This window comes from Necator americanus, chromosome II (assembly GCF_031761385.1).
Source record: "Necator americanus strain Aroian chromosome II, whole genome shotgun sequence".
NCBI classification, from domain to species: Eukaryota; Metazoa; Nematoda; class Chromadorea; order Rhabditida; family Ancylostomatidae; genus Necator; species Necator americanus.
The window spans coordinates 16,384,242-16,397,141 of NC_087372.1; the positions used below are offsets into that span (position 1 = coordinate 16,384,242).

Below are 12,900 nucleotides of genomic sequence, written 5' to 3' on the forward strand. Positions count from 1 at the left end.
AGGAGGCTGGGCGGTGGGCGGTCGCGACCAATCGTGCACTCAGGGATTGCAGGACGGCGAATCGCGCCGCAGGAGGGGCGTGTGGCCCTATATAAGCGCTGATTCGCGCGCGCGCGGACAGACGACGCCTGACGGTGAGGCCGTGAGCTGGATGGTGGCGTGTGCTGCTGTGGCCACTCATCCTCCGATTTCGCTGGCGGTGCCCATGACATCTTGCGCACTGACCGTTGAGCAGCTCAAGCAACATCTCCTCACCGCCATCGAGAATGTAAGCGAGGACCACAGTTTGTTCTTGACGAATGGTCGGTCCGGTGGACGGCGGCAAAAAGGACGTTGATGAGCCACTGTGACTGGATCATTAGTGAAGGACTTGTGTGTGTTGTGTTCATCGTTGTAATCAGTTCCAAGCATTTTGAGATCTTTCTTGGAGGTTATCTGTGTCGCCCCATCTCTCTTGTTTCAGGGAAAGAGTGAAGTTGCGTGTGATGTGCTCTCGGAGCTCGAGAAGTCCTCAATCACGAAGGAAATCCTCGAGGTAAGAGTGGGGCAGCACAGCCCCAGTCTCACGATGCCGAGCCGTCCCATCCACGGCCTCGGCTGGGCCCGACTGAGGGTATGCTGCCCGGCCAGCCCATGTGTTTCTCGCACACTCGTCGTCTGACTCTCGCTTATTGATTGCTGCCCGTTGCCCTGTCCTCTTTGCTGTGTTTTGATATCTATTGGGTGCGATCTGACCATTAGTATTGGGAATATTCGGAATAAATTGACCGCTCACCTTGTAGTTGCTGTTGAGGCAAGAACCTTCGGCTGTAGGGTGCAGGAAGCAGAGAGAGGAGAAGGTGGCAATGGCAATGTTTTCTTGCTTGGAGGAGTGGCGGTTTCCATGGCAATCAGCTCGAGCAAATCCCAGCCTTATTAAGCAATCTAGTTGCGCCAAAAATCCGAGTACAGGTGTTGATGTGTTCAATTCCTCATTTCGCCCACTATAAGTGACTTATTTGCTGTGAATAAGGTTCTAGATACCATTCCTGTCAGTTTAATGAGTGTAAGAAAAGCGAGGTACCTGTTCTAGCTGTGGGGCTTGTAATTATAAGATTTCCATTGTACCAAGCAGTATTTTTTTAAGTAAAATACTTATTTGTTCCTTGTCCACAGTGTTTTTCTTTATATTGTCTCGAACAGTTTTGAATTTTTTTGAGGTTAGGAGTGTTTCGCTTGAGTAGTTGTTTGTCAACGTTAAGAGGGTTTCGTATGACGTTCGTCCTACTAGATTTGGTGCACTGCATATCGTTATCTTCAATAGCGTAGCTTTCGCTCTAACGTCGAATGTTTATAAGAACTTGAGAGGTTATTTCACCTTCAATCTCTTTTTGTTGGTACTTCTAAATCTTCCTAAAGCTATCTGGTATTTTCCCTTTTATTTGCCAAGTTATATTCAACCCTATTAACAATTATAGACTTTGAGGTTTTTTTTAGAGGCTGTTGAATGCATAGCTGGATTCCAATACAAAGAGTTTCCGTATATTTTAGTAGTATTTGGCTTGCTGCAAACTAATTTTTGTTGCAGAAGAGCAACTACTTGATGTACAAATTTATCATAGAAGTACTGGTTATTATATAGCAAATACTTTCTTCGATATTGTTGTCCCAGGAATAGTCGGTTGTAGCAACAGGTAGGATGACGTGCAGAAAAGAAAGTTTTTGCTTTGCAATGTTATAATGTGTTCTTAGCATACTGTAGGTTTTGGTGCAAGTGTGGATTCCACCACCAAGGGATTTAAGCACGTCTGATTATTAGCGCAACATTTATCGTAGCTTTAGCAGCATCCAGAGCAACTATCCAGAACAGTGACGGGTTGTTAAGGCAGCTTGCAATAAGAACTGAAGAGATGAGATGAAAATCTGGACATAAAATAATTGTTTCTGACGAGTTTCGGTTTTTCTCTAAATGGTTTGAGTAACCACGAACACTTATCTCTATCTTATCTAGCCATGGAAGATCACTGATATGATGTAGAGAAAACATGTGTGTTAAACCGAAATTAAAAACTTGGCGAAAGAATCAATTACCAGTAACCTTATCAACACTTCCATTTTTCCATTTTGTCTAGTTGTAAGTGCTGTTTGTCTTTTTAAAACAGATTTGTATTCTGACTGGTTGACGGACATTGTGGGTGATAGGTAAGCCACTAAAACACCATAGCGGCGCAACCCTTGTTTCGGCAGCTGCGTCATGGTGCGACGCTACAGCGCGACATCCCGTCGGGGTTAGAATGGCTCGTAGAGGCGTGTGTTATGAACAGTTTGGAAATGCGCACATCATCATCCTTTTATCCTTCTCTAGTCAGATAAGTCAATGTGTGCAGGTTTCACGCACCTCACTTGTTTGTTGACTACGGCTTACGAAACAGCAATTTTATTTCAGAGCCTTTCTATTACAGAATGTTTGAAGATATCGCTCCACTCAAATTGTTCTTTTCTAACAGTTGCTAACATCTGTAGCCCACATGATAAGCAGAAGGGAAACTCCAGCATACCAAGGTCAAGAAAACCTCGCCAATCATGGGTGCGATAGAGAGGAGCCTGACCCTCCTTATGTGAAGGGGATGCAGCTCATGGGGTGCAGCTTAAACGGTGAGGATCCCTTCGCCAATTGTCCAAAAGTGAAGGGAGTCCCTTCGACGACCGTACAAAAGTGATGAGGATCTTTTCGCCAACCGCTCAAAAGTGAGGGGGGTTCCTTCCCCAACCGTCGAAAAGTAGAGAGGTCCTTTTGTCAACCGTACAAAAGTGAAAGGGGTCGGAGCACCGGGACTGGCTATCGCTTGTATGTCTCCAATCAAGAAAAACTGGTCATTTCACTCATAATGCTGCCTTTTTCAAATTTGAATGGAACGGAAACTTTTATGCAGAAACTAAGAACCGCTGTTTATTTGCATGTGAAGGAAGTAATAGCGAAAGAAAAGAAACCCAGTTGAATGAAGAAATGCGTCATCACCTCACAATCAATCAAATGTTGAAAATGTCCTCGCTTATTTCTTCTAGTTGCTTCAATTAAAACGGCTGCAGCGATGGGTGGTGCTAGCAACGGTTTCACCATCCTAGACGGTACACTCCACCGAAGTGCCTCGAGAGAAGCCGCGTAAGCAATTGCGTACCTGCTTCATGTCGTTTTGACCCTCCTATGTAAGTAGAATAACTGTCTATTCCTTTCAAATTTGAAAAAGGCAGTATTAGTAGTGAAATGGCCAACTTTTGAGGATTCCCCCGTATTTATATATGGGTTGCTAGTGTTAGCGACTGTAAGAGGAGTTGCGAATAGCAACAGGCGAAGTATATATCTGCGGGAGTGCTACTGTAGAATAGGCAAGAGTTATTAAGGTGTGAGCTAAAGCTACTAAGTTCGGGGCTCTAGAACCAAAGCATAAGACTTGGATGACCCATGTCATGGAAGCTAAAGCTACTAAGATGTGATATGGAGCTACCCATTACCAATTTTCGTAAGTGTTTTTTATAAGTAGTCAACAAACCATTACGATGCTTCGAACGTGCATATTATGACATAGTGAGGAAAAAGGAAGGATGAAGTGATGATATGCACAACATTTCCAGATTGTTCAGCACACACGCCTCTTCGAGCGAATGCAGCTCTGACTTAATGCCGCGCTATAGCTTCGCGCCGTGACACAACGGATGAAGTAAACCTCCACCCCTATTCTATTTTACTGGAGCGAGCGATAGCATGTCTCTCACGACTTATGCAAATGTGGCTGTAACCTAGCCATATGTGTCCCGCTCCATGGTTAGTCTGATCAACACGGTGTGCGCACCTTTGCTGTAGCAATGAATGTATAGGATCAAAATAACATGAAGTTTGGTGCAGTTGCGAAAGCTGATGTGCTCGAAACGGCGTGGTGAAGGACAGTGGTTAGAACAATGGGGATCCTTGCTAGCACCACTGGTCGCAGTGGTGTCATTGCCAGCCGCTGGCTGCACAGGGCCGCTTCGAGGGATATATATATATATATATATATATATATATATATAAAAGACTGTTGCATAATTAATTTCGGAAACGGACCGCATACTTCAAATTGCTATAACTCAGCTTGAACACAGCTTTTTTAATCGGAATAAAACAATAAGAATTTACGCATCGTTTCCAACGAATTGGTAATAAATTTAAGCCTTTAGCATAAAAACTGAGATTACAGGAATCAACAAAATTATGGAAAGCGCTTTAAACGTCGCCATCATAAGGTGTGGGCAATATGGCGGGTGAGGGAGAACTTCTATACCCAAATGGGTTAATTTTTGCCGAATAATTTGTGCAGTATGTGGTCTTGCGTTGTCTTGTAGCAGAGTCGACCCTCCTCTATTCACAACTGCTGGCCACAATTTTTTGCAACTATTCATACTTACGCTCTAAATAACAGTAGTAGGACTCTGCTGTACTTGTCTGGTCTGGATGCATGAAGGTGTAGTAGATTAAACCGTTACAGCACCATCAAACTGTAGGCATGATTTTTTTGGTGGTGAAGATCGGGTTTAGGAAAAGTGTGTGAAGGGGCATCCTTATCTACTCACACAAATCCACGTTTCCTATTAAAGAACCCACTTTTCATCTATAGTCATAATCACCCTGATCACCTTGACTCCCGTTGATCTTCGAACTGGTCGAGCGGGCGCCAGTAATTTTCCATTTGTCCCGATTTCATGCCAGAGGTTTTGTTTCTGCTTTCGCGTGGGACATGAAGAGCATCGAATTTTTCTTCCAAGGACTTTGTGAAGAAGTCTGACAATCGTGTCGCTGGTGTTCCTGAAGTGCGCTTAATATCGCGGGGAACCCAGTCGCTCACGGCTCTGGTCCAACGGTTGTCGTTAAAGCGCATCACCGTCCGGCCCACCCTATTTTACTTTCATTGGCAAACGCAGCGGCGTCTCTAATCTTCGATCGCTGACGTAGGGGAGAACTTCGAATCCCGTCCCTCACTCGCGTGAAACAGGATACTCCTAGCATCACTATCTCAATTGCGCGTTCAATAACGCTCACCGCGTTTTCTTCGTGCTTGCGAAATGCCCAGGTTTCCGAAGCATAGGTCAAAGCAAGAAGTACTGTGGTGTTGAAGAGGTGAGCACGGAGCCGGGTGTGCCTGGTCTTCTTCACCACGTCCTCAATGCTCTTATACGTTCCCCAAGCCGCTCGTCTCCTCCTGCGCAGCTCGGATCAGGTCGTTCATCATGTTCAATTCCCCACTCATAGTTATAATACAACTAAGAAAGTGCTCATTTTTAACCGAATCAAGAGGTTAGAACACGTGCCATAACGTTCCAGACGCTCGGTCAGCTCGTGAGGCGCCCACTTTGACATTTCTTCACCTTGTATTCATATTCTTTCACCTATTCTTTAACAAATAGTTTTTCTCCCACCATCTCTTCACAAGATTATTCAATTTTGCAACGATCAACGTGCATAGCTCATGGGGTGCAGCTCAAGTGATGATGATCCCTGGTCGAACGTAATCAGAGATGCGATAGTTGATGCACTGAATAAAGAAAGATAGTTTTATTGTTGCCATTGCCTTCAAAGTAACATAAGTTAAGAAGATTTCTTTTTGAGCCGTACTTTGATGAATAACCAGGTATTCATTCCTCTCGCTGTGTTTCCTTGGTTGTTTATCATTGTAATTGTAAAAAAGTATCATTGTAAAAGAAGGAAAGTCTTCCTTTAATTCTCTGTGTAGCCATAAAGGAAATTTATAATTTGCAAGTATCTCAATTGTTATTTTTGAGGTCGCAAGTGAGGCTAAAAGTGAGCGAGGTTTTATTTTGTGTTATTGTGCTATTAGCTGTCAATATCATTTTTGTCCATCATGATTTCTTCTGCACGGGTAGGGATGCGTTTCGAATAGTACTGATAATAGATTTTGGATGCTTTCGGGAAAGTGAAAAGGGGAAGGAAAAATAAGAAGATTCACAATCAGATACGATGAACGCACCAAGTTAAAGTGATTCACTATTCACAACTGCCTATGTTATGCAGTTCATTTGTAGTCTACGCGTGTTGGTGCTACTGTGAACGAGGTCAGGAAAAAGACGGCGGACATATTTCCGGTAGTGTCGAAACGATGTCGTGCACTTATAAAAGCTTGGCAAAAACTAGTAGAGGTTTGTTCTTACTTTTGCTTTTTCTTGTTTTTTTTTTTGTCCATTTGCTGGTGAAACTTTTCCCTTTTGATTTATGTCTGAATTCTAATGTTTTGTGGATAATGGTTTTCGTTAGGTGCGTCCAGCCTCAAGCACTACTTCTTCAGCCAATGGAACTCCAAATTTAGTTTCTCCTGGCCTCGCAAAGTTGCAGCGTCGGGTAACACCCGGTACGCCTGTAAATCGACGGATCACATCTACTGGTCTAGCAGGTACTGCATAGTTAACTTACCGCTTACATTCACAATATATGCACTGCAAGAAATTACTTTGAGGAAGATGCTAGTGGGCCTTAAAAAATTGCCACAGATCTGGAACAGTAAGGTAGTGCTCAAGAAATAAAAGATCTGAAACGAGCAGAGCAATCCAAAGAAAGTACATACTGTTATCAGTGTTAGAGTTGTCAATATTCTGCCTAAAATCAGTTTGTAAAGAGATTTTTCTTAGTAGCAGTTCCGGTTGGTTTATTATAAGTTTGTGTTTATAAACAGTAGTAGAAGGTAGTTTGAGAGAATGAACTCCTTCAACAATACTCGCAAGTCATTCGAATGATAGAAGAAAGGATAGGTCTGCTCAAAAAAAGACCAGAGTAGTGAGAAGAAAGGATAGGTCTGCTCAAAAAAAGACCAGAGTAGTGCTTTTAAGTCCGAAAAAAGGTTGCGGTGTCAACTTACATCCATGTTACTGTCATCAACTTTTCCGCATTTTAGGTAGTCTAGATGATGCCTGTGTCATGCAGCGAGATCTCACGTTACCTTTATCAAAAATGCGTGAAATTTTTGAAATCTTTGTAGCGGCTCCATAATATGTTGCGACATGGAGTTATTTCAAAGTACATCACTTTCAAATAACTAGTAAATCCCTCCTTTTTATTTTCCTTTTCTGTGTTCGTTGATCACACTCGGAAAACATGCCGAAACTTTTTTCACACACTTGTCAAGTTTGCATAATCAGCTAAATCAGTAAATGTAGATGTGTGTTGAGGCAAGTGTTTTCAATCCACCTGAGCCAATACAATGAACAAGAAAAAAAGAAGAAGAAGAAAGTTCAGAAAGTCGAAAAAGTTCGGATTGAATATTTCGTAGGGGTTTTGGGGCAGAAACCTAATAGTCACAAAGTGGAAACAGGAAATTAGGTCTAGAAGTAGTGCTGCAATATTTGGTCTAGAATGGCGGTTAAAAATTTCCGGATTAATTTCTGTTGAGCGTAACTGTGGATCGAAGCAGTTCAGTAGTGGACAATCTTCAGAGGTGCAGGTCGTAATAACAGGGTAATAACAGAATAACAGAATAACTCACATGTTTTACCACTGCTGGATTTTCAATTGAATTCGCAGCAAGCCATCACAAATAGTACCATTGTTCTTCTCAATTTGTTGGAGCTAGTATTATCGAATCGGAATGGGCCTACTTCTTGTTTGATGATGAAACCACGTGCATATGTATTGAGGGTAACGCAGTTTTGATAGTTGCGAACCGTTAAAGTAAGGAAATATTGCCACATGTGTAAGTGATATAACCACAGCCTTCTGTGCTTTTTCAGTACTCACGCTTGTTTAGAGACAACAACAAAGTACAAGTTTATATTGAGAAATACTGCGCCTGTTGCGCAAAATTACAGGAAGAATCAGAAGTTCAAAAGGTCATATTGAGTATACTCATCGTTTTTTACTTTTCTGTTTCTCGTCGCCTAACGACATGAGTTGATCTCTGCAAAAGGAGGAACTGAAGGTTTTGGTTATACCATAAAGCGCCTGAGATCGAGATCACATCACATTCTTATATTTTGGGTGTTCGCGTGGTATCTTATTGTATGAAACAATGGCCCGTCTGTCTATTCGACATACCTCAAACCTAGGAAATTGAAACTGAAAACTTTGTGACTAGAGACTTTGTTTAGCGAGAGACGAATATAGGGATAGCGCGGTGGAACTGTACGCTGTATACCGGATATACGTGTGTGCAGACTTCTCGAAAAGTGGGTTGGGAAAATGGGGTACAGAATATCGGATGCTCCTTCAACTGGCCGAGCTCATCTATGTTCTCTTGTTTACAACACCCCCTCCTACCTCTTGATGCAGTAACAATTTGTCCTTAACGGATTTACCTCAACCACAAAGTGCAGTGGCACTGAAGTGCTGTGCTCGTGCTACACTAATTCAAACACTATAGCATACTACTAACGGTGCAAAAACCTCATTGTATCAGTAGAAGTAGCAACGTATGTTCTCATGTAATTTCCATCCTAGAGGCTTTGAAATTTTATAGTTCGCCTTTTCGAAGGTGCATCAAAATACTCGCTATCTGCAAACATCTATCAAAGGAAATCGTGTATTTAAGAGATGATGGGACTATTTATGAGGTGTAGTTTTCGAAATTTTTGGATCCCTTCATGATCAATGTCTTGTGTCTGTTGAGTTGTTCTTGCAAATATCAATTTCAAAGAGTTAAGGGTTTACTAAGTATATATATATATATATATATATATATATATATATATATATATATATATATATATATATATATATATATATATACATATATATATATATATATATATATATATATATATATATATATATATAGTTCGCCTTTTCGAATATATATGTAAAAGGTAGTGTACTCGTTTTCCACATTTTTGCTTCTCTAGGCCATTTGGTGTGGCATGTTCTTTTGATTTCATATTATGACTCTGTTGTCCTTTTTAGGAAGTGCTGTGAGTAGTGCAGCTGTGTCTCCTGCGAATGGAAGCTATGCACCAAAACAGCTTACATCTCCCAGTAACGGAGTACTGCACAAGTCGCAGTCAGTAGGTACTGATCTTGTCGGCCGTGGTGAAGATCCAAGAAATGGGAAGCGAAAGTTGGAAGATAGCAATGGTGAGTTGGATTCTGTTCACACTTCGTGGGAAAATATAAGCGGTTGGAAAATCACCAGGTAGTTGAAGGGATTATTTTGTATTTTGTTTCTGATCGAGGCGCAGTTAAAATCATCTGTAGTGCGGTTCCTAAGGGATTGTTTGAAAAATGAAGAGGTTGTAGCTCGTGGAAATGGAATGAATAATGTTCAGAGCATATGTTAGACGAAAGGAGTGTGGTCTGTCATACAACAGTGCTATTTGAAGTATCGAACTGTTCAAAATTAGATCTCAGAACGATTGCGAATGGGAGGAAATCGGGCGGCACGAAACTTAAATGGGACGTACTGTGGGTAAAGTTAGAAGAACCCTGTTGCAGTGGGAACCTGATGAATCTGATGTGCATTGCCAAAAGTTCAGGCGCTAAGCATCCATTAGATGTTAAATGTGCAAATGTGTAAAAAAAAAAAAATATGTTAGCGGAGCAGCCTCGCAAAGATGGCGTGTTTTATGACTTTTGTTTTTAAATGTAGTATTTATAATCAGGTCAAGACTACTTGAAACTAAGCGATAGTCCCACCCCGATCGTATCCGCTGGTTCTCCAGCGCCATTTCGAGCATACTCGCTTACACAACAGCACCAAACGTTAGCCTTTTGATGCGAGTACACTTACGTCCAATTTCTGGGCGTTACAAATAAGAAATTTTAGTTTTTTTTTTTCGTTTAGGAAGTCATTCTTGTGTTTCCATACATATTGTCTCTTTACTGTAAAAATTATGCACTATACGAAGCCGGCAGATGCAGTTTTTCAACAGTGGAAGTTCTAGTTCATCGTATATTTCACTCAATTTCTTCAGGAACTGTAAACATCTTTTTAAATAGTCTCAAGGAAAAAAAAAGAGTCGGTGGTCGTCCAGGGGTTGAAAGCTTCTCACGAATTGAGAAATCTTTTCTGTCAAACTGCGAGAGAGTTGTAGCTCAATATCCGATGAGCCTAGCACCGGTGATATTGAGAAGACGAATTTTTGAGAATCTAAATTGTTTTCTCTTCAAATTCTAAGAAAGAAGAAGCAGTTTTAGATTTAGTAGGCATCCTCGTTGTGTCCGGCTTTGTACATGAAATGGTTTGTCGTATGTCTTTTTTTTTATACTCCATCTTACATTTCCTTTCAGTTGCTGCTTCTACCACGCCATCATCAGGAATAAAACGAACCAAAACAGCTGTAGGCTCATTAGCCTCTCCTCTCACTCCTACTGTTTCTGTACTGGCCGCAAGGAAAGCTGTCCAAAGCACGAAGGACTTGGTTGGTTTTCTAATCAAGTTCTGGCATTGTGTTTCGTTTGACGGTTACTATATATGTGAAATAAAGTCTTTGTTAGTGCACGAAAGAGCTGGAATTTTTCTTTGGCTGTACTGAAGTTGGAAATGTGTGGCTAAAAGATTTGTGCATATTTTTCTGCACCAGAGATTTACACTGGTTGAGTGTGAAAAAGCAGCGAATGAACATGAAAACTGGAAACGTTCAAAATAGGAGCTGTTATTTGGAGTTCAACAGCTCAGATTGGTTAGTAGGAGAGTCCGAAGAGAGTAATTGCCTTCATACTGCGCAACACAAGCAACAGCGAAATGAAAGTTCATATTGCTGAAGAAGATCAGGGATTTAATGTTGTTAAATGGCGGAGGTTTCATGTTCGTTAGTTACTTCATCTTGTTATGTCATGGATTGATTAATACGTCGTTATGTTCGAATGTTTGCTTTTATAAGTTAATTCGGAAAGAAAACTTCAAAGTAGAGAGGGAGCGACAACTATTAGGATTTGACTTCTACCTACGTGCGCAATCCTTTCTGTAAATTAGCTATTAGTTGTCTTCCTTAGGTCATTACAGTATTTGAGTTGATGCCCGAATGTGATATTTTGATAGATTGGTGATCGGTGTTATGCGTTATTATGAAAATATATTTTGTAGGTGGCCGAGTTGAGTCAGAACTTACCAGAACACATGAGTATAGACTCATCTATTCGAGAACATGAGGAACGGGTGAAGCGTGAACAGCAGGATGAAGAGGTTGGTCCTGTCGCTCAAAATCTAATGTTAAAGAATATGCATTTCGAACGAGTGTGTTCCAGTATGCAATGCAGCTATATGGTGGAGCGTCTACGAGCACACCGTACTCTCAACCTGAGCGAAAAAAGCGAAAATATGAACGTAAAGTGAAGCCACAGGAGCCGTCGCCGGATTCTGTGAATGGTATATCCTTCAAGATGAAAACATAAATGAAAATTAATTTACATTATTCTTTTTCACATCTGGGTAGAGTACTCCATTACTTTAGTGAACTCTGGCCCTGCTCGTCTAATCCTTCGCCTTCCACGTGTTGCTCCAGTTAAAGAGGAAGTTGAAGAAACTGTAAGGCTGTTTGTATTGAATTGATTTCTATGCTAGGCTTTCACCTGGAAATGCTTCGTACTATCTGGCACAGAAGTGTCTTACTTAATGCATGAGCAGATGTGTTTTGCAATAGTTTTCAACAAGATGAAAGAAGAAATTCGTACTGATTAGTCGTGTTGTTGTTTGTTTCAGTTACAATCGATGTTTTTTGTTTAGAATACACAAGCTAATGCGTCGATTCTACCATCCGCGGCATCGTCGCGTCCTACCAGTTCCACTACTGCAACTCCTAACAATGACAGTCGAGGAAAGGTCGACTGGCTGTCTGTTCTGCCATCGTTGGAGGAGTTACGCGTGAAAGCTGATGAAATGAAAGCATCTCGAGAGCAACAGAAGAAAACACCTCATCATCCTACAAAGGTACATCATTTACTGAAACTTCTGTATTGTTCTGTATACGAATCTGTAGTCCTTTATAGGCATACCTTATCCACGTCAAAAACCGTGAGATTCTCGCTCTTCCATACTTAGACGTTCCCACTGTCCCTGATTTTATACAGTACAGGTTTGTTTTCAATTATGTTTGTTGGCTGAATAGGAGACGTATTTACTCGCCAGTTAAGCTCAGTATCATAGGTGCGATAGGGAGAACCGGACCTTCCTCAGGCGAAGGGGGTTTAGCTCATGGGGTGCAGCACAAGTGAAAATGGTCTTTTCGCCAACCGTTCAAAAGTGAAGGGGGTCCCTTCCCCAACCGCTCAAAAGTGGAAGGGTCAGAGCTCCTGCTATCGCATCTATGCTCACTATTGTTGTTCGACAGCACTATTAAATGGGAAAAGTGAAAACAAATAAAGTTATTCACCCTAAGTTCAATCAACATGACTCAGATCTTCACCGTTGCGGAAATTTCTGTTCTAGAATAACTACCGAAGGAGAAATTTAGCTGGTTCACTTTATTTAGTAGGAAAAAATTAACATTGTTTTCGACTTAGCCGTTTCAGGTATCCGAATCAAGAACAATACTATGCTGAAGAAAACTTTATTTATGGCGCTCCCCGTAACACGTGATCTGCTAAGTATAGACTAAACTGCTAAACACAGGCTATCTTCTTTCCGAACAACGGGCTGTTTCAATGACATTTCACCCTCTATTTGAGGGCTGTTTGTAGTATGAAGTGATGGTTTTTTTCTCCTTCTTTGTTACCAGTGTATAAATGTAAAAAAAAAACTTCATGAGCGAATGCTCTTTGCAAATTTGCTCATCTTCCTATGATGAATGGTTAAAGCTTTGCTGATTTGCGTAACCGGCGTTGCCTTTTCTCTGTGATTCTTGTTTTTAGTTGTTCACTTCAGTTGCCCATTGTTGCCAGTGATGTGTTGAGTTGAAAAAAATTCTATTTTGATAAAGGATTGATCTCATTTAGTGTTAGTGCTCTCCGGTAGT

General features: G+C 41.3%; 1 protein-coding gene across 1 annotated transcript; it reads left to right on the forward strand.

Moving 5' to 3' along the window:
• Nucleotides 1–151: 151 nt before the first annotated feature.
• RB195_018060 (uncharacterized protein) lies at nt 152–12,524 on the forward strand (the record flags this gene model as incomplete). Its single annotated transcript, XM_013449877.2, has 12 exons — nt 152–268; nt 464–535; nt 6,055–6,168; nt 6,284–6,419; nt 8,915–9,085; nt 10,238–10,368; nt 11,034–11,132; nt 11,195–11,315; nt 11,401–11,474; nt 11,673–11,876; nt 11,936–12,021; nt 12,458–12,524. The coding sequence occupies 12 exons, from the start codon at nt 152–154 to the stop codon at nt 12,522–12,524; spliced, it is 1,392 nt and encodes a 463-aa protein (XP_013305331.2).
• Nucleotides 12,525–12,900: the final 376 nt, after the last annotated feature.